The sequence below is a fragment of the Mesitornis unicolor genome, unplaced genomic scaffold, assembly GCF_000695765.1.
Source record: "Mesitornis unicolor isolate BGI_N332 unplaced genomic scaffold, ASM69576v1 scaffold25565, whole genome shotgun sequence".
Taxonomy (NCBI): domain Eukaryota; kingdom Metazoa; phylum Chordata; class Aves; order Mesitornithiformes; family Mesitornithidae; genus Mesitornis; species Mesitornis unicolor.
In genome coordinates, this window is record NW_010183847.1 from 1 (window position 1) to 22,603 (window position 22,603).

At 38.4% G+C, this 22,603-nt stretch overlaps 1 protein-coding gene across 1 annotated transcript; it reads right to left on the reverse strand.

Moving 5' to 3' along the window:
* Positions 1 to 2,616: 2,616 nt before the first annotated feature.
* Positions 2,617 to 22,103, reverse strand: CPSF3 (cleavage and polyadenylation specific factor 3, 73kDa; the record flags this gene model as incomplete). Its single annotated transcript, XM_010184288.1, has 17 exons — positions 2,617 to 2,803; positions 4,971 to 5,067; positions 5,647 to 5,716; positions 8,139 to 8,226; positions 8,779 to 8,873; positions 9,969 to 10,067; positions 10,832 to 10,940; positions 11,333 to 11,485; positions 12,033 to 12,179; positions 12,997 to 13,155; positions 13,536 to 13,711; positions 15,897 to 16,047; positions 17,073 to 17,162; positions 18,807 to 18,984; positions 19,916 to 20,044; positions 20,972 to 21,069; positions 21,950 to 22,103. Coding segments are annotated over 17 exons (2,095 nt in total), but the record flags the coding sequence as incomplete, so codon positions are not given.
* Between the last annotated feature and the right edge of the window lie 500 nt (positions 22,104 to 22,603).

Below are 22,603 nucleotides of genomic sequence, written 5' to 3' on the forward strand. Positions count from 1 at the left end.
GCTTAGATCCGTGTTAAAAACCGGCTGCAAGTTCCAGCACCGCCAACATTTTACGGGCCCCCCTCCTCTTTAAAAGGCCCATTGCTGCAGGGAAGTATTTCCTGAGGCGGAGCGGGGCCTGGAGAAGAGGACCCTCCCCTCAGGGCTGTGGCGCCGGGACATGGCGGGCAGCAGTGTCGGGGACCTCACCCAGTGACACATTGAACACGCCACAGTCCCATACTGGCTAAAAGCACGTTTAAAAAACCGTGCATTATTTAAAAAATAAGCTTATCTGTTCTAAAGAGAGACCTCCTTTTTAACAAAATGCTCTTACCTCCTTTAAAAGACTCCATACTCCTGTTTAGTTAGCTTATAGCACACAATTTGGGGAGGAAAGCTGTCACTAATTCTGCTAATACTAATACACTAATTCTGCTAATAACACTAATACTGCTACAAAGATTATCAGGTGCCAGTTTAATCAGCTGAGAAAAGGGAACAAACAGTTGCATGTACAAGAGAAAGATAATGTTCTTTTGTAGAAAACTCGCTTTCTATGGACATTTTTCAGCATGATTTACTGTTTGGCAACAATCCCAGCTAACTGGAAGTATCGCCTTTGCATCTGCAATTCTTCTCTCCCTCCTGCAGCCTCTGATACCCGCTTTGTGCAGGAAGACCATTTCGGTGGCAGTGACAGGGCCTCAGCTGGAGCAGATGTGGCTGTCATGGAAATGGTGACAGGAGCCATTTGCACGTGCAGCTGTTACAGGTCATAAGCACTGACTTCTCTTGCAGCAGGTTTGAAAGCTTCACTTAACCCTCACATGCAAACACGGATTCCAGTTTAGATGTGTTCAAGCCCCCTTTGACTTTGAGCAGATTTAATTTTTTATCACCATGTACCAGCACGTAAAGGGTGGCTGCCAAGAGGATGGAGACTCCCTTTTCACAAGGAGCCACATGGAAAAGCAAGGGGTAACGGACACAAGTTGCTTCTGGAGAGATTCCGATTGAACTGCAGAATAAATTTTTTTACCATGAGGTCAATCAGACATTGGAACAGTCTCCTGGGGAAGTGGTGAATTCCCCTACACTGGTCAGTTTTAAGCATCAGCTTGACAGGGTGCTGGCTCATCTCGCTTAAATGATACTTTTACCTTGAGAGGTTGGACTAGATGATCCTTGTGGTCTCTTCCAACCTGGTAATGTATGATTCAGATACAAGCATGCAGGTACTTGCTTCCTTGATTGGAACAAAATCCTATACAAGCCTGATTCTGAGCATATGCAAACTCAAAACATCCAATTTATCCCTCCAGACAAAAAATATAAAACTCTCAATTTAATTTTTGTAATTCTACATTTAGATAGCTTAAGAATTTTTTCATATTTCATGTATGTGCACATAAGAAAGAACAGCATACGCACACTTTGCGTGATTTTATTATGATCTCTGTGCACAAATACAGTTGCTATAATGGTGCTCACTGCATTGGGTTTGTATGGCAACGTTGTGGTAGCAGGGAGGTTACAGGGGTGGCTTCTGTGAGAAGCTGCTAGAAGTTTCCCCTATGTCTGCTAAAGCCAATGTCAGCCACCTCCAAGGTGGACCCACTGCTGGCCAAGGCCAAGCCTGTCAGCAATGGCGGTAGCGCCACTGTGAGAACATGTTTAAGGAGCAGAATAAAAGACCTGCAACCAGAGAGAGGAGTGAGAATATGTGAGAGAAACAACTCTGCTGCCACCAAGGTCAGTGAAGATGGAGAGGCGGGAGGTGCTCCAGGCACTGCAGCAGAGATTTCCCTGCAGCCCGTGGTGAAGACCGTGGTGAGGCAGGCTGTCCTTCTGCAGCCCATGGAGGTCCACGGTGGAGCAGAGATCCACGTGCAGCCTCTGGAGAACTCCACACCAGAGCAGTTGGACATGTCTGCAGGAGGCTGTGGCTCTGTGGGAAGCCTGCACTGGAGCAGGCTCCTGGCTGGACCTGTGGCCCCACAGAGAGAGGAGCCCACGCTGGAGCAGGTTTGCCGGCAGGACTTGTGACCCCATGGCAGACCCATGCTGGGGCAGTTTGTAAAAACCTGCAGCCCATGGGAAGGACTCACTGGAGAAGTTCATGGAGGACTGTCCCTTGTGGGAGGGTCGCCACACGGGAGCAGGGGAAGTGTGAAGAGTCCTCCCCCTGAGAAGAAAGGAGCAGCAGAGACAACATGTGAAGAACTGACCACAACCCCCATTCCCCACCGCCCCTGCACTGTGGTGGGGGAGGAGGTAGAGAAATCATGAGTGAAGTTAAGCCCAGGAAGAAAAGAGATGTGGGGAGAAGGTGTTCTAAGATTTAGTTTTTACTTTCTCCTTACCCTAGTTAGATTGGTAATAAATGAAATTACTTTTCCCGAGCTGAGTCTGTTTTGCCTGTGACGGTAACTGCTGAGTGCTCGCCTTGTCTCTATCTCAACCCATGAGGCTTTTGTTACATTTTCTCTCCCCTGTCCAGCTGAGGAGGGGAGTGATCGAGTGGCTTTGGTGGGCTCCTGGTGTCCAGCCAGGATCAACCCACACACTCATCCGTTATTTGAAACAGCTCAGCAGTGTCAGTCACAGAACTGATACATCTGACTTACGGAAGAAAAAAAATTTATTTACTCTTAAAAAATAGTCCAAAGAAGTGGAACATTTAGAAGATTTTTCTGATGTGCCGAGGTATCTACAGAGGTCAGTACACTGGGCTGAGGGCATCGTAAAGCCTCTGTGCTGCCAATTCCAACATTTCACGAAGGGATTCGTCATCTTCGCTTCCTGGCTCACAGTCAACTGTCTGGGAACAAAAAAAAAAGTATTTTAGAACAACCAGCATTTCATAATTCTTTTTAGCATGTGAAGAAGGTCATAAGGGGAAAGGAAAAGTAGTCACGCAAATTGAAAAGGAAGTTATCAGGAGTGGCACGGTACGCTTTTCCATGATCTGCCAACACGTTCAGAGAAGACTTATGAAAGTCCTGCTAAGAAACAAGCTTAATCTCAAGTTTTATGTTTGATTAATAACTTTTTTTACTTTGTAAAATGCATTAAGTTCTGAAGATTACATTTAATTCAAAATCAAATAAAACCACACAAGGCTCACTCCTCAGAGATTTCATTGTATCTGCGAATTCACCCGCACTGTATTAGGTTAATGTTGGAAAACACATGCATTCATCACAGAGGTACAGGCACCTGCACTCAGGAGTCTCCACATTGGTGTTGCTACACCCATAAGATAACATTTACATCAAAATAGAACCCTGAAAAGATTCATTTATCACTAAAACAATTTAAATTTCCTCCTAGAGAAAGCTGCCCAACCCAAACGTGCCATTTCATCAGCACTCATTCAACGCGGTCCCCTGACCGCTCGCTCTCAAACCAAAGGGCAGCATTTGCGTTGTGATGCTATTCCTGATCCTGTGGACTTTCTCGGCTCTAAGGCTGTACCAATTCAGTATTAACTTGTCACTCTCCTGAACAAGTAACTCCTTTAAACCGTAAAGATTTTTGGAACAAAAAAAGGCATTTGAAGCAGCAAACGTGCATTTAATGTTACCTAACAACGGCGTTAAAAGCACGTTAACTGTAAGAGCACGGTGTTAAGAGTTAACGTGGCAAAAATAAACCCGTATGTCCCATCACACATTCAGATCTATACTAAACAGGTTTCTTTAAAGCTATTAAAGTTTTATAAGAAGATTTATAAAGAAGGACAGATCTTTCTTGTAAAACTCGGTTCACAATGGCACAAGCTTGCCATTGCCAACACAGCTTGTAAAACAAGAGTTACAAAGACACACGCTGTTGCAGTGGAGTTGCCATTAGGGTTTCTGTCAGTACACGGGTATTTTAACGACGACGACATATATCCGTACAATGTAATATGCAAACGAAACCTAACTTCTTGATTAAGCAGTATACATTTTTTCCAGTCTTGTTACTCTTCTCTCTATTGCAAGAGCTCTTTCTGTACTGTGTATACACTGACATGTAGCATCTGTTTTATTAAAAAAGATGACACGGCAAGCACAGTTAATCACAAGACTGTAACTCACTTTCCTCTTAAGATAATGAGCACTCACTTGTTCTGTTTCAATAGGTAACAAATTTTGGGCAGGGACCAACCTTTTCTTCTGGGTCTGCAGAACACTTTAAACATTTGTTGTGGTCTCTAAGGACAGCATCTGAGAGCCGCTACAGTGGCAGATATTACTACTATGGATAGAGGTAATACATGACGTATTTTTAATACGTTATTAATAATGAAAGTCAACACATTAAAAAGCTTAAGGACACGAAGGGCATGGTTTTAACCATCCTGTACTGTTCCACATTGTTCGAACAACTAGGTGTGACAGCTGCCTAAAGCCGCCTTCTGACATGCATGACATACAATTCTGAATCTAGCTAGAAAGTTAATACAGTATTTATTTTTGTGAGCATTTCATGCTTTCAATTTACCCACAAAAGGATCAAGAAGACAAAAAAAGATATTAGCATCATTCCTACTCTGTGACTGTTCAATTATTCAGACCAGAGCCTTCATTTTAAGAGCATTAAAAAATAATTTTGTTGGTTAAATCAGTTTCTCCTCTACAGTCTTTCCTTATTAATTTTTATACAAGTAGAGCGCTGCTGAAAAATACTGGGTTTTCTTCCAAATTTACTGCATTTGTAACAGAAACACCGTTAGCATGTTTTTAATGAAGAAAACTCTCTAGCACATGCTCCTGTAACACACCCAGCTTGCAGGCTGGATCAGCGTTTCTGAAAGGCCGGGTACCGATCAACTGATGAGAACGTCAATAAAATGAATGGAAAGTGAAAAGGCTTAAGCTGTTTTGACACCAAATACGAAAACATTTCCTTAGCAAGTGGCTACACAGTGTTCCAGGCAGCCCTGTACACCAGGCTGGAGACACACCACACTGCACACAAAAGTGCTCTGCTGTACGTACTCGAGTGTCCAGGGAGATGTTTGCAGTCTTCCCATCAACCGTGACGCACAGGACGGAGTCGTCTTTTGAACTCACGCAGTCTTCTCCAAACATATCCCTAAAACAAAGATCTGTGTGTGTGAGGTGTGGCCAAACAGCAAACTTAGGTTTTTCTTTCTATTAATCCTAGGCTTCCAAAGGCATTTTGTCAGCAGAGCATCGCCTTTCAGCAGCTGTTATTTAACCCACTCAGCTATAATGGACAGATACCAGTGTAAATTATTATGAGAGTGGGTGTCACATAACAGTATTTACCGAAAAAAAATCTCATCATTAATAAAGGGCAGGATACCTTTGACTTCAAAAGACCCTCAGAACATACATCAGAGTAAGTTTTAAAAGAGAAGTGATCAAAACCAGTATTTTCATAAGCATTCGTAGCGTACTTTTGGGAGATAACTTAAAAATTCACTTCTGGAAGAAATAACTGAGCCCTGTATTCAAAAATATAATGATGTTGAGTTTTGTGCTGCACCTCTCTCTTTACTTAATTCCTGGCCTTTGTAGAACTTAGACTGAATTAAATTTGCACACCATATTTTAAGTACCTGTATCTTTAAACTGTATTATACTAAAATTATTGTATGTACATGATTAACAGTGATGATTTTCCTTTAAAAAATATATGCCAACTTACTGAAGCATGATCTCCATCCTCTTTCTATACACATCCATGTCTACTTTTTTGGAAATTTTAGGTACTGCAGCTGAAAAGAAAAAGTCATTTTGCTTTTCACAGACATTTACTGGGAGTGAAAATTGGTTAATTAATACAATCCAGTTCCTAGTTCACTTTCATGATAAACAATTTTAAAGCTATGCAAGATCTGTAATATTCTGAGTAATAGGCCCAGAGATTCCTGGAATGTGTTTCAGGATACAGAGCTTGAAATAAAAATGATACTGGTTTTATACTTAGTTCCAAAGTCAAGAAAGAGTTTAAAACAAGTAATTTTCTTTTGAAAATTTAAGTATTTGATCATTAAAGGAGTAAGAAGCCTATAGGAAGAGTTAGTTGTGAAAATCACTGCTTCTTTCACTGATGAATAAACAAAACAGATCTCTGACTAGAGCTTATTTATAAGAAGGCGTTTTAAAAAATAGCTTTCAAGATTTCTAAATCATCTGAAGAGTTCAGAGAACCAAACATAACAGTAGTCAGAATAACTCAGAAATTCTTTGAAGAACGTCATAATTACAAGAGACCAAGCAAGTGCATCTTAAAACTTTGCTATCCCTTAGATAAGCTGCAGTAACTGAATGTACTATGCAAAAAAGCCTTATATTGGAAATGAGGTAAGAGTAGGCACAGGCTCAACTGTTCAGCAATAACGTAGAATACTTAAATTCAATCACTTGTGATCCTGTGAATACAGCCTAAACCAGACAACTGCAAGAACTATTTGCAATGTGTTTTTACCCTGAATAAGGGAAAAAAATCCCACAAGAAGCCACACCGAAGATCAGCTGACAGAATCACCACCATGAACTAACACCATGGAACTAAGCACCTGAAGTACAGGGAGTGCTATTATATAAAAAATATAATACTATATATAATTACAGAATAAATAATAAAAATACAAGAGGAGTAACGAGTATTTCTGTCCATATAGCTCTAATGCTTTCCATGCTGATTTGGAAAGAAAAATCTACTAGAAGTGTTACAAATAAAATGTTGCATGTGAGGTTCATAAGGTACAGATCAAGCCAGACTCCTCACTATCAGTCTCTGGTAATTTAAAAACATCAGTTATTTTAAGGATGCATTGTAGACCTAGACTATCAGACTTCAGTAGAGATCTGATACAGAATGACATGAAGGTATATATTTATATGTGGAATTTTTAACGTGGGAGCTTGTTAAAAGGAAGGTGATCACAGGAGTTAATGGAGGGCAAAGGGACAGTAAGCACAAGACCTCAGACTGCTCTGAACACCTTGGGGTTCAAGCGCACACCTCAGATGTGTCCTGGGTTCACGTCTCCTCACCTCCTCCCCACTACTCTGTTTTCCACACAAATTAAAAACTGGCACTAAGGTCACACGTGCCACAGGTCCCCTATGTCAGGGCACAGCACTTACCCGCTGGGCATTACAGACAGCTTAGGAGTTTTTAAGTTGTGACCTTGGCATTAATTTAATATGATCACTACTCATGTTGCCCTTTTGCTGAATAAACCCAAACCAAACAACCTCCCCAAATGTTACTGCTTTTACATTAACACCCAGGGCTAGAATTTTGAGTTCTGCTTGCCTGACCACATCCAAACTGCAGATTAATAATGCTCTAAGATAGATACACAACTGTTACTTATTACATAAAGGCAGAATTTAATAAGATCTTTGCAAGTAAAATAACGTATGTTCCAAGTAATGATGCAGGTAGTGACAAAAAAGTGATCTAAAATCCTAGAAAACAGAAAAAACTTTCCTTATTTTATTTTGATAACTGGATTATCATTAAATGATCTGTGCCACTGTGTTGCCAAGCTGCCAACACTTATCCTCAGTGGCCAACCTAATATTCAATACTTGCCCCAGATTCTTAGCACAGTGATGTATGTGTTCAAAAGCAAAACAGTGGAACAAAATATATGAACTATCATTGAACACCAGCATCAAACCCAGTATCTGAGGACGCTATCACTACCCAGCAATATTACTTGGTTACGGGGTCTGCGTAAGTTTAATTGTGAAAATTAGTCTGACCTTTATTCAGCATTGCCTACCTAACTCTTTCTGGTGTACAGTCATAGGAATACCACTAATGAATTGCAATCATAACTTTCAAATGAGAAACAAAAATATTTAAATAAGATGTCACAAATTGTTTGTATTTTTTAAAAATCTAAAGTGAGTAATATTTAACTTATTTTAAATAAGGTCACATTTTCCACACTCGGCTAACAGTTGCCATGTAAGGGAAAGTTTCAACAAATGAATGTGATACAAATAACGAAGACCAAGCTGTAATTCTGTGAAGTAGCAGATCTCACTCCTTAAAAAGTTTCATAAGGAGAGGAAGTACAATAGTGAGATTGCAATCTATTATATCCCTCTAAGCCTGATATAAAAAAAAAGAAGAAGAAATGCCTCAGTTAAGTAAGCACACACTAAAGTTACTACCTTTCTGTATTTTGGGATTTGACTGCACTTCCAGTATCACTGTTGTCACGGTGTCTGCATACATATCATTAGCAGGATTTGCCACCCACTGGAATATAGAAAAAAATAATTCAGAATTTGAGCCCATTATTTGGGCTGAGGGAATAATGCAACACAAAACCAGTGTAACTAATTCATTGCATTCTCCTTTTCTCTGAATTCTAGTTTCAGATGAGTGTCACACACTTCACACCAAATGATTAACTGCTTTTAACTTGGCACATTCCAGTAACTTTCCATGAAAAATTCAAGCTGTTGAATGATTCTGAATACATTTATGAAGTAGTTACTAATTACAACTATTTGGGTGATGGAGGAAAGGGGGGAAGGAGGGAACACCATTTGACATTATTTCCAATTACTATTTGCCAAACAAAAAAGGGCACCAAATCTGCCACTATACTCCTGAGTCACAACAAAAAATAAAATAGTAGTGGCTAAATGAGACAACAAACATACAACACAGGACCACAGCTCAAAGGGAACTTTGTTCTAGCTTTCATTCTACTTGCCATCCAACAGAAAGGGCATGGCATCTATATGATACTATTTTGCAGGAACTGGAGAAGACAGTACTTCTCTCTCCCTCAGCAATGCCCACCTCAAGGACTACCATGCCTGGCTCCTGGATCACAGTAATATTTTTGAAAACCTTCAAGGCTGGTTTTTGTTGGATTTCTATTTCTTCTACATCACCTAAGAAGTGATAACAAATGGTTAGCAAGAATAAAATTATACTGAAAACAAGACTAACTTTATCTGCATAAGAAAACAGGTCATTTCAAGAACACTGTGATTATCACCACAGCAGCTCACAATTCACTTCTAAGCCTGAAGCACTTATTCTCTTCCCTTGCCTGACAAAACCATTTTCTTTGGTATGGACTGTTTGGATTTTGTTCAGTATGTAATATTGGCCATTTCACTTGTTTTGAACTCATAGCTGAGTACACTGACACGTGTACATCAATGAAAAGGAAAACAAATGAGCAATTTAGTGCTCCATTTGCGGAATTAACAACCTCCTGTTATACTCTTAAAGGATAACCCGTTTATCACATAAGCATAGAGGATAAAACCAAAGCATTTGTGTGCCAGGTAGCGCTCAGGCTGAGACCTGAACACCAACTGAATACAGGTGCTCTCTTCACTAGTGACATGAACAAGATTCTGACACTAGAGAAGAAAAAAATCCTCACCTTTAAATCTGTGGAATCCTGCAAAGTGTATGTGCCTTTAGTGAACCAGGCAGGAGCTGTCCCTGTCTCTGAAGAAAAGTAACACAGAGGCGCTGGGGATGACACTAGTGGCAGATTAAAATGGCTTCTGAGTCAGACAAAGCCAGCAAGGTTAGATTCTGGCCTCTTGGGGAGGGACAAAAGAGACTGGCTGTCACAAAAAGGACAGAACTTTGGTTTATATTAATGGACAGCATTACCCATTCTATTCTGGGGCTAGAGATAAAAGATGAATTAATAAATTTTGCATCAGAGTGGCTATGGCACTCACTTTGGGGGCTGACAGGACACAAAAATCAGCCTAGGCTCTGTAATACTACATACTTATGATTTTGTAGTACAACTGCAGTAGAATCCCCCAAACGGATGTGTCACACTCATGACCTGGATCTGGCAGAGGCTGCACAATCTAATGAACGTTGTAAAATACGAAACAAACTGTGGCACTTCAGTTACTAGCAAAGAAGTTTCCACACAGAAGACATCTGAAGACTGTAAGTTGTTTTAAAAGTTGACCACTATAAATCATGAACATGTCCCTCCAAATACGCACCGGTAAGTTTTTGTAGCTGATAATAAAGGAGATTAAAAGGGCCGGTATATGGAATGGCTTGTGTCTGTGTTACCGTGCTCATCGCCAAGTCCGTATAATCTGAAAGAATTTTTAAAAGTATGTATTAAAAATTATCCCTTTGAATCTGCTTCCTAAAAAATAAAATTGTCACCACAGAAAAATAATGACATCAATATATTCAAGATAGAGGGCTGAACAGGACAGTTTGTAAAGAGGAGTGGAGGGTCTGTAAGGTAAATAACGTATTTGTGGTTAAGAAACCAGCAAGAGCTTGTTACGTTATCACACCCACTAAAGGCAACGATGATGCAGGACAGTAGAACTGCTTTCCCCCAAGCTCTTCTGACATCACTACTCCATTTCATCATTTTTCTATTTTGAGAACAGATCCATTTCTTTAGTGATAAATAGCGTAGGAGCAATACACAGTATTTTCACTGTACTGTAGCTTTTTACACTAAAAACTAATGACATTTTAGAAACTGTCAGGACAATGGATCAAGGTGCTTTTCTGTTCCCCCTGGTATGTTTTATGTGTATTCACACAGAGGGAAAAGTTTTAAGTAACCACAACGGGAATGGAATTTTGCTTTTTTCCTTTTGCAAAAAGAACAGAATTATTTTAAACCTTGGTGGACAGAGAATTGAATGCATTGCTTCTCACTCCAAGAGTTCAGAACTTTTGGCAAAAACAAGCCAAACTAAAACCAAGATGTTCATTAACTGCTTATCAAACACAAAATTACAGAAGAAACCCCCACAGTATTGTATGTGTTTTAATAACAGAAGGAGGATACAGTTATTTTCAATTACCCACTGAGCATATGACTGTCTTTACTTACTGGAGAGGTCACATGGAGAAAGGATGTGATAGTTAAAATTTCTTTTAACTAGGATTCCAGAAATTCTCTGTCCTTGCTCTGGTTTCTTATCTGCTAAAGATCCCATCACCTGGAAAGAAAAAAACCACACATAGTGCAGCAAGGCAATCTGAAGCATTCATAGCTTAAAGTTAACTATATAGAGATAAAATACAGTTTCCTCAAAAAAATAATCAAACATTATATAAAATTAACTCTGAAAATAAAGGAAAGTCAGAGTAACCAACTAACACTCTGAAATGTAACACAAGAAAAGGCTGGAAGAGTGAAGAGCCAAAAAAAAAAAACCCACACCAAAACAAACCCCAAATACACCACCAAACCCAAAACATTCACATACTTTAAGTCCCTGGAAAACATACAATTCAAAACCAATTAAAAACAGAGGCTTGGGAGAAAATGTGTAGTTTTTATCCCAGAGAAAAATAATGCTGTACAGATAAGAAAATATTAATTTTATACCTTGGCAAGTTTTTCTCCTCTGAAGTTCAATGTCACAGCTTCAGTATTCCTAGGATTATGAACTTCTATATGAACTTCATCATTATCCTCATATTCCCGTATCAGTGCTGCTTTCAATCTGGCCATTTCATTCTGCTCACCGTGAACTAAAATCTACAGAAAGACAGTTTTCCTTTCAGCAGACGTTATTTGTCCAAGCAGACGTGTTTAGCAAGCAAATTATCCAAGAAAACTGCCATCTTGTACCTCATCTTTATAAAAATGTAATTTCATGAGGTCACAATAGATGAAACATTAGCTCAATTATACTACATAAAGTTCTGTGTATGTCTTTGAATATGCACAGATGCATTATTCCAAGGCCTGGATTTCATGACCCTCAGTACTAGTAGAAAAATACGTGCAAATAAGAAGAATGCAGAGATTCCATTTAACTTTTCATACATGAACACAATGTCATATTATGAAAGAGAAGGATTAAGTTCAATGATAGAACTTAATTAGCTTTACATTTTTTCTGTAAATAAACGTACATAATAAACATGCAATTCGGAGAGTATGCTTATTAAGTTCACAATTTTCTTTGCCGAGTTAAATCCTCTTTTCTTCTCCTATGCTTTGGTTTATTTCTTATCTGTGCCTGCATACTGATTCTCCCCAGGAATCCCACTCTGGAGAAATGGGCAGCATGTATACTAACCACATGTGGAGGTTTCAGGGCCCGGATAAATTCGCTGGTTTGTTGATAATCTGTGTGAGCAGAGAAAGAAATGTAATCCACAGACATCTTCAGTGGGAGTTTTTGCCCTGACATAGTTGTGATCTCTTCAGGTTCAGACATGATGTGCTAGGGAAAAAAAGCACTTTAAATAAAAAACTGAACGCCTCCTATAGATGTCATACTTCAAAAAAAAAATCAAAATCAAAATCAATGAAATAATGAAATCAATGAAAATCCATCAAATTACATTTCAAAAATCAATGAAATAATATTGGCAGTCAAGTTAAATGGGAAGAACTGAAAAATATCTCTCAAATCACACACTCACAAATTAAAAAAGCGTGCACAACACACACCATTTCATCTTTTACATCCTCAGCAGATCTGGGAGTTCATTCTTCTTCCAGATACGTCTCTCTCAAATTCACATTGAAATTATAACGAGTGTGTGATTTCTATCTCTAAAGGCAAAACTAGATGCTTTGGTGGGCCTTCGCTGCTGGAATTTGGAAGGACGGATTTCATTCTCTACAACCAGACAGTGGCACAACATGCATAAGGTAGTACGATCTATGGCACGTAAGTAGTGTTCGATTTAATATCAACTCCTCTAGAATGGGGGTTAGGGCTCCCCTCTCAAAAAGTTAAATGGTGGAGGAGTCTAAAGGTGGAGAAAAGTATCGGTCATCCTTTCTCATGACAAGGTAATTACTCCTAGAAAAGATCATTTTGTATAACATCACTGGAAATGGCTATATGCACATTTTCTGTACTTTTCATTAGCATTAACCAAAAGCAATTAATTTTGACTACATGATTATGCGTACCTGACAACAATCTTATCAGTAAATCCAACTAAAGACACTTGCTGCTAGCCAATTCTTTTCAAACTTAACAAGTGTACTACTTTGCATCAAGAACTTGTGGTGCATTAACAACTCACCTTAGCAAGTGTTCCTTCAACACAGTACCCTGCTATAATTACTCCGTTTCTCTTATCTGTGCACCAGCTCTCAAACAGCTCTCTCGATAAGCCGCTCTGCATCATACCTGGGGAAGCCATCACAACGCTTGGGCCAATATCATCAAAATGGTCCATACTCTATAAACAGACAAACAGCAAGAATATCGGTTATCATAACTCAAATGAGGGACAGCCTAGCTGTACCCTTAAACAAGGTACAAGTAGAGCCCTATGTTCACAGATTAGACCACATCCCCATAAAAAGTCCTCTTTGCAGGAAAGTTTCTCCTACTGATGCCCCTAAGGAGCAAACAATAAGCACAGGGCTCTGTAGTAGAAGAAAAGTCGGGGCATAAGCTCCCCTCAACCAGCCCTCTAAACACTGGGGTAGCAGATAACTCAAGATATAAACCTGTACCTAATCAATCTACTGGACAGTAAACACGCAAACTATTCAGCAAACACAAACTCTTGTGCCACCCTTCCTCTTCTGTAAGATACCCTTATGTCAAGCTTACCTTCAGATTACTAATATGCTTGAAAACAAATGGATTGTTGATGTTAATTTGCTTGCGGATTTTGTCATTCATGGCATTGACATACGTCTGATAAACTGCCATGCATTTCTTTGCCAAAGAGGAGGCATAGTATATAGGGATATCATGGAGTTCAGGATGATTCTGCCAGTATTCATCTAAAAAACAGAAAAAAGATAAAAATGAACAAAAAACCACCAACCAGCAACCAAAAAAACCACATGTACCCCCAGCATTATCTCCACAATGCAAGCTTCTTAGAAATAGTAATACTTCTTGTAAAACAGATTTAGCAGTAGGAGTCTTTTTTATTTTTATTACAGAAAATCACAATAACACCTTTTTTTTCCACCTGCTCTACTAAAGAAGAAAAAGCAATCACCAACTAAAAATGTATACAAGTAGTAGAAACAAACAAGCAAACAAACAAGAAAAAGATGAACTTTAGGTATTTTTAGTAGGTCAAATTCCAATCAATCGCTAACTTCAGCTACAGGGTATGAAGTATACATGACATAACACAGCAATAAATCTGCATTTACAGCTAATCAAGTTTTACCACACCACTGCAATAAAACGGCCTCTATCAAATAGGAATTATACATCTAATGGCTGGGGACATTCACATATAGATATCTTGGTGAGAATTCACTATATCAAAGTTTTGTAGTTGGAGGTGGTTGGAGAGTTCCGACTACAAATCCCTGGAGTTCCAGATGTGAAGGGATCACCCAGTTATCAAGCCTGGCTTCCTGTTACATTTTACAAGCTTAACTGAAACAAAAACAGGAAAAAAAGCCTCCACCAACCACAACTTACTTTATCAGTGATGACAGTAGCCATGACCTTCATTAAACACAAAGCAGAGATCTGAATGCAGCTGTACAAACATACCTCATTCATCTTCCCACTTGGATACAGGTCTGCCAGTCTAAAACATACAGATTCAGCAGAACTGGGGAACAACTGTCCAAAGAGAGCAGTATGCTCCTTCGGCTGTATGTGTACATACAAAATGATACGGCTTTAACCTAACAGCTTTGATCTGCAGACAAAGCTTTTCATGTCAGAGGCTCACTGCCATGAACATCTCAGTAAGCTCAAATGTGAGATGGAAACAGCCAATAAAGGATAACTAGGACTTACAGTAACATTAAAAGACTGCACCCATCATCATCATTTTCTATACCATAACGTGAAATTTTATTTTTCGTCAGACACTTGTGGAAAGAAGAAAAAGATACACAGAAGCCTGTGGGCTCAACTGTGTAGGCATGTGAGATGCAATTGCATTTTCTACCTAATTAAGCATTCAATTGCATGTCTAGCTTTACTTGATGTATTTTCAAGTTTATCTTTAGAAACTCACGTTAGCATCTACACACAGCAAGAAGAGGCCAACAAATTACAAACTAATGGCTAGACAAGATTTTAAATGTTCACTTTTTATCTCCTCTATAAAGAAAGCCCCTCAATCAATGACAAGTAGTAAATAATGCTACAACACTGAATACTACCCTACCCAAATTTCTTATTAACATTTGAATAGATCAGTAACACATTTTGAAAACAAACTGGTTTTTAATGTTGAGTTAAAGTGAAATGGTAGGTGAGAAGAATTTCAAGTATTTTAGGTAATACTTTAGATCCAACACTCCTAAAAATAAGTATTTTATTTTTGAGATAGTAATCTTTTGATCTTGCCAACATTTGCATGAGCAAAAAGAGTAGTGAAAAAGATGTACATAGTACAAATTAAACACTCTAAAAAGAAGCAAAGAAGCTTGGAAATAATTTATTTAAAAATGGTTTCATCTGAAGTACCTTATAACAACTATCTATAAATTTTATGTGAAGTGGCTTGTTATGATCATGTATAATTCTTCCCTCCCTCCTATTTTTGCTTTTCTTAACAAAGCCCAATTTGGTTTCCCATTACCATTAGGACTTCAGAAATGTCTGTCTTCTCAGCTTTTCCCACAAAGACTTCTCCATTATAGGTTTGTGAATTAAAGGGCAAAGACAGTGAAACTTTGGAACAAAATATACCTTTTTTCAGCAGTATAGATTAAACAGAACAGTTGTTGTGATCGCTTACTTTCAATCAGTAATAATAGTCCCTAAATACTGAAACCTTGGTTCAACAAGATTCAAAAGTCAAGCACCCATTACCGTGCCACTATTTTCCTTTCTAGGCCTTTTTCCTTTTGCCTCCCAAAGCAGAACTGACCTGGTCTATTGGATCTTTTACATTTGAACAAATATGTGTTATACATTCGCAGGTAATTAACACGCTGGAAAATAACTGAAGATTTGTTCAAGAGGAGCTGGGAAAGTACATACCTAAAATTAAAAGTAGTTCTTGAGCTCGACCCAGGGCAAACACAGGAATAAGACCTCTACCTCCTCTGTTTACAATGTCATGAACGGTATTGCAGAATCTTGCCTCTCGTTCTTCCCTTTTTTCATGGATATGAGTACCATACGTGGATTCCTACATACAGAGAAACCAACTGTTAAGAGTACTGACACAGAGACTAATTCTTCATCTCCTCCTCTGAATGCAGCAAGAAAATGCAGGAAAACATACTGGTGTTAACATGGTGGGGAGGAGAGGGAGAGGGGTGAGGGGAAGGGAAAAGATGAAAACCACCCCCAAATTCCCATAACCACCAAGATAAATAACCAAAATCTCCCCTCCCCAGAACGTCTCCCAGCAATTTGGAAAGAGAGATCTTGTTAGGAAAAATTAAAAAAAAAGAAAAAATAATTTAGAACTCTATATTTTCCTAACTGGAAATGCTGCGACTGCTTTGATGAAAGGGTTATCACGTTGACATGGCTCACCAGGGGGATGTGTGTCACAGTTTAAAAACATTTAGTCTAAAATACAGGAATTACACCAAGTACTAGATTTTGATGTGACTCAAAATGAAATTATCAGTTACAGAAAGCAGTTAGAAGGGACTCAATAAATGAAATAACTTTAAGTATTACTCTGAAAGATACTGGTGTTCACCTCCAGATAAAACTGTTAAAGTTTCCCCTGAGCTTCATTTTCCAAACATGGATTCAGAATAAAACCATTTCGCTCAGAAAACAAAACAAAACAAAACTATGGAATAGCACTCAGGGCACCTCCACCCACGGCAAATTCTCAACAAACACAGTTGGAAGTCCGTTAGGTCCTACTAAAGAAAGATACCTGCCTAAACTGGGGTTTGTAAAATTCATCTAGCAAACACAGTCTAAAATCTAATAAATCTCCCACCTTGAAAAGGTTTGTCTAGAGGCTTAAGGAAATTAATCAGAAGAATTATAAAATGAAAAATAGGCTTTTTAATACAGTGAAAAGTAATGCTGGAGAGTTCTGAACACCCAAGCATTCGGATATTTAACACAAATCATGTACTACCGTTAAATCTTCACTGCCTTTCTCATTCCATTTTATCTTTAATTAAGTAACAGCCCTATACATATTTAATTACTAATAAAAAGGAATAATTTTATAAAACTTACAATTATAAGAATATCAGGTTTAATATTGGGAATTTCAGCTGCCATCAGATGTCTGTCTTCCTGTCTTGAAAAATCACCCGTATATAAAAGCTATTTGAGACAAAGAGAAGCAGTTATTCTGATTACAGGTTTTACAAGGTTGGCAGTCTTTAAAAAGCTGATGTATAGGAATGACATTCTTAAATCAAAGGTGGTTATAAGGAATTTATGATTAAAAAGCCACTTGTACTTTAACTAAAGACTCTTCTGATGCAGACAGTGCTTACACTATTAGGTCAATAGCACTACAACACAAGTATTTTAAGCAGAATAAGTGAAGATATTTCAAGCAGTACCATAATTCCAACAGAACTAGGTAAACAATCATTAAGATTTTATTTTTCATTTGGGATATAAAGATGCAAGTTTCAGCCTTTTGCATACATGTACTGACCATTAAGAAGTAAAAATTGATATAACAGAAAATACAGCAGGTCCTAAGTGGAAGTAAAAAGTAGATAAAACTGCATTTACATATCTGGATGCAAACATAATGATTAATCCAATAAAATTACTTATTAAATTTTTTCCTAACATGTTCTGATACTAAAAAAATAGCCTGTAATCTAGTAGATTTTCCAGACAGAAAGAGCACATCTCCCATTACACCAAGAAGTAATTTGTAAGTTAGTAATTTTTAATAGATTCTTAACTGCATGGTGGAACGCAGCTCTCTGTGCCCCAAATGATGGTTTCAAAACAGAGTATTTTTTACTTAACAATCATTCAATTGATTAAAATGTGAATAAAACAAAAATCTATAGTCAGCAACAGCAGATAAGTGGTCTCCAAGTAATCTACTATCACATTCCCCATTTGCTTCACAAGGAATTACAAGAAATAATGGATATTAAAACCCAATCCATTTGAGTCATGCATAGTAAGAGGGAAATCTCTTTCTCCATCACGCCTTAATGAGCAAAGAAAATACTTTAAAAAGGCAGTAAGATATCTAAATTTTTTGCAATCCTTGTAAATTCAGTTCTATTTATATACTTTTTAAAAATTTTAAACGTTAAAAATTCTCAATCATTATAAAACATGAACAAAGTCCTACTAGACAGCAAGCCCCAGGACCACCATCTCTCCTCCCTCTTCAAGGTTGTGTGAAATTTTTTCCAGACAGTGATTATCTTACTGAACTCCAATTCAAGAGAGTAGTTTCAAGTATCTGAATTTGACACAACACTGCCTGTGATTATATGATGACTTAATAAATCTCTCTGAGCCTAAATTTCATAATAATCCTATTTCTCTAGGTACTTTAGCATAAAAGCCTTATGAGACAAATATAACTCTCATACTTTGACAAGTGCCATTTAAGCATTCATTCAGGCAGACGTGGTAAATCAGAATTACAAAACCAAACATCCATTCATAGATGGTACTAAAACACAGCTTCTGTAAGACTGCCTCAGCTATCAGCTACCTCTGAGTGGACCAGCAAGGAAAACTACATGTTTACTGGTTCCAAGTGAGTCCTAACTCACTCCCACAAAATCCAAACACCCCTCCTGGTTCAATACATGTGTCACTTGCTAGTTCTAATCAGTGAGAAAACACATGTTCTAAGTCAACAGCAAGTCTACTTGACAGCTCCAGCCACAGTGGCGGGGCTTAACAGACAATAACAAATAAATAATGACTAAATTTGAATTCAGGCATGATTTCAACTTTATAATAAAAAGAACATACCTTCACACCAGCTATTTCAATCATAAACATGGCTGCTCCCAGAACATGGCCTGCATGGTAACACCAGAATTTGATTCCTGCCACTTCTTTTACTTCATGGAAGTTGATGGTCTCAATCTTGTCCATGCTTTCTTCAAGGTCTGTTTCTGTATATAGCATGTCATCCGCTGATATATTACTGGATGTAAGTGAAATGGCTAAATATCAGCTCATCTTACCAGCTTACACTATTTAACAGTTGGCAAAAACACCGACAGTAAGACTTCCATTCAGTAACGCTACGTCTCCTACGTCAGAAATCAAGTCCAAGTACACTAATGTAGCCCACATAAGAAGAGCTAAAGAATCTTCCTTTTGAAAGGCCACACTAGAAGAGTCTTTTCAGTTCAGGAGCCACTTGTATTTGTCTAAAACTACCAAGAGATCCCCAGGCCTGGACAGAGATCTGCCACTTGGCTTCTAACAGTCCTCAAAACCCAACCTAAACAACACTTTTCCCACTGGCCCAGAACAAACAAGTTAAAAGGGGACTGTTTATCAGGTTTCTGACCCAAGCTAGAATCTGCTGTATTGAGATATACGCCAGACCATTGCATTCATATAGAAAAAATGTGTCAAGACATGTAACAGAAGGAAAAAAAAAAGGAAAAAAAAAAGAGAAAAAAAAATCAACAACAACTAACAGAGCACTCTTTGTATATTTAATATTTAATTTGGCTTTGTCCTGAAAAGTGATTTGTATCTTTAGGGGCTTAAAATTCACTACTTCTGTGAGGCTTAAGAAAAAACAGACATTAAAAAGCATCAGAAGTGTCTTAGGGGAGACAGGTGGGGGGAAAAGGTACACTGCTATAGGTCCAAATAAGGCAAATGAAAAGAATGAGAGGAAAGAAGGATGTATCTTTTTATTGATAGGAAATTATTTTAGAGACACGTTATCCATGAGGTAGTAAGATGACAGAAGAACTTCTAATCTGGTTATAATGTTTCTACTCATGGCAACATCCAGGTTCATCTGGCCACCTTTGGTGGCTTCCTCTTACGTTTCCTATTGGATATATAGGTGAAATAATTCAGGAGCTGAAGAGACAAACCATGGGGCAGCTTACCTGACTTTGACATAGTCTGAAAGAATCCACCTGTAAATAGCTTTTGTGGCATGAGTCATAAACGTCCTCCCTTTAAAACTTGTTTTCTGCAAAAACCATGGTAAAGCCCCACAGTGATCTAAATGGAAACTTAAAATAGACACATGGTCCAATGAATACATTAACATTATGCAACACCACTATATAATACATATCACATCATTCACTACTCCACTGGGTTAACACAGCAACACAAAAATCCAGAAACAGAATTTTGAACCTTGTTGTTAACTACGCTGGTCTATATTCTGTACACTAGTGACTAGAAACACAACCAAGAAAAGGTAAGAGTAATACAGGAAATGCTCCACTAACTCAAAGGTTTTACCCAGGTAATTTCAGAATTAACATTTTTGTAAGTTACACATAAATTTAGAGGAAGAAAAATAACAGGAACACAATAAATGTCACAGGTACAAGAAAGCTAACGAACGTGATCCTCAGCTTGCATGTCAGACACTATGGATTAAAACATCACCTACTGAAATAAAATTATATGGCCACACTTCTAGCCTGGCCTACCTTAATAAAGTACTTTTGAAACACAGGAAAAACAAGCATGTACCATGAAAACTCAGGATTTTACAGAAACCCAGTTATGACTGGTTAAATAATTTATAAATGGCTCTCCTCATCTCTCAGCCACTAAGTAATATTTAAACCATATTCAAAGCTTGCCTAAGTCTCCGATAACCTTTTGCATTCAAAGCCAACAGAGCACAACTCACAACCAAGACTTTCCAGCAGTCTTTATGTAGAAAACTCATTCTAGAAGCTGTCACAATGGTGTTAAACAGGCCAGGTTACAAAAACGTCAGACGTAACAGCAAGCTCAGAGGAGAGCTGTCATGTCAAAAGTGACTGAACATCCTTAATTTAAAAAAAAGTTGTAAATTAAAATTTTGCCATGCCATTGCCATCTACATCACATCTATTTTCAGCTTCTCTTAATAACTTACAAGTGAACATGGCTCAGACCATGACCTCAGTATATTTGTTGTTCTAGGTGCAACTTACTGACTAATTAGGAGGAGATCAATCTCAGCAGGATCTATCAGATCAATGTAAGGAAGAGCATCCATTCCTTCCAGGCCAGGATGGATTCCACAATCAAGCTGAAAAGTGAAAAAAAGCTAAAACTTCTAACAGAACATACAAAACACCCTCTTTCTTTTTGCTCTAAAATATAGTTCCTAGTGATTGGTAACTTTTAGCATTGTGCAAAAAAAGCATGTTTTCCTTAAACACCGCTTTTAGCACTGGATTTCACACCTCAGCCTTCTGTCTAAATGTGCTATGCTACAAAATGTGCCTCTTCTAGAACAGTGGTCAACTTCAGTGCAGAGGCTGAATTTAACCTGTAACATCTTGTCCTGGATTTGCTAGCTTAGAATCAGTTTTCTGCTTAGGAAAGCTGCATTTCTACAAAGACTGCAGTATTTGATCTCATGGGAACAAAGTTGATCACAGAATATTAGGAGTTGGAGGGGACCTCAGAAGATCATCCAGTCCAACCCCCCTGCCAGAGCAGGAACACCTAGACTAGGTTGATAAGACACTTTAAGTTTCTGCTGGCACTGGTATGTGATGATCAAGGTCTTTAGCAGTTTGGACTTAAGCAGGTGCAGAAGCTGGGGAGAGTGAAAACCAGGGCAGATGACAGAAGCTGGCCAACAGAATTATCTATACCATGAACGTTATGCTCTCTATAAACTGGGGAGTTTGCTGGGGATGGCTCTGTTTCTTTGATGGCTGTCATCTCAAGAGCGACTCACTCACCATTAATATTATGTTATTAATATTGGTTTTAATTATTATTTTATTAAAACTGTTTCCATTTCAACCCACAGGTCACCTTTCCTTTTCCTGATTCCCCTTCCTTGGGTAGGGAGGAGTCACTGGGTGATAGAACAACTTTCTTAACCATGACCCATCATTTTGTGATCTGAAGTACCATAGTAAGAGGGCATACAAATACATTCATGCAATAATTACCATTATTTTTCTTCCTTTAAACTCCAGAATAATGCATGACCTTCCTACTTCTTGGCCTGCACCTCTGCAACAGGATATAAAAGTCACCAAAATTAAAACAACCCACAACAATAGATGTAACTGTGTATTAGATGTCCTTGATGGGACTATTTTTCTGTGTAGAAATATCAGCTTCACAGTCCTTTAAACCTCAGATACAACCAAACAGTTATATGTAGTTATCTCAATGGAAATGCGACCCTATTTAGTGCAGTGGGAATCTGTTTGGGAAAGATATTTTGTTCTCTTCTGGCTTTTATTGTGTGCCTGTGCACTCGCCTGTCAAAGGACTGAGATGCATACTGAATGGAAAGTTTACTTAACTAACAAACTACATTGGGCTGAATAAGCTTACAGTAGCATCTTCAAGGTGTCTAGAAGAGAACTCTTGTGATGCTACCAGAAACACCTCCAAAGACTGGCATCCTCATCAGATAAAAAACCTCAAAATACTACAAACCCCACAAAGCTGTCGAAGTGCAAAAGGCAAAAAAGAAGGCTTTTTGCTCAGACACCACTTGAATATTGCATAAGGAAAGCACGCAATCCTTCTAAACGGGCATGACAGCTCTCCTAGGGCCTGCAGGCTGCCTGCTCACGGAAAAGCAACCAACG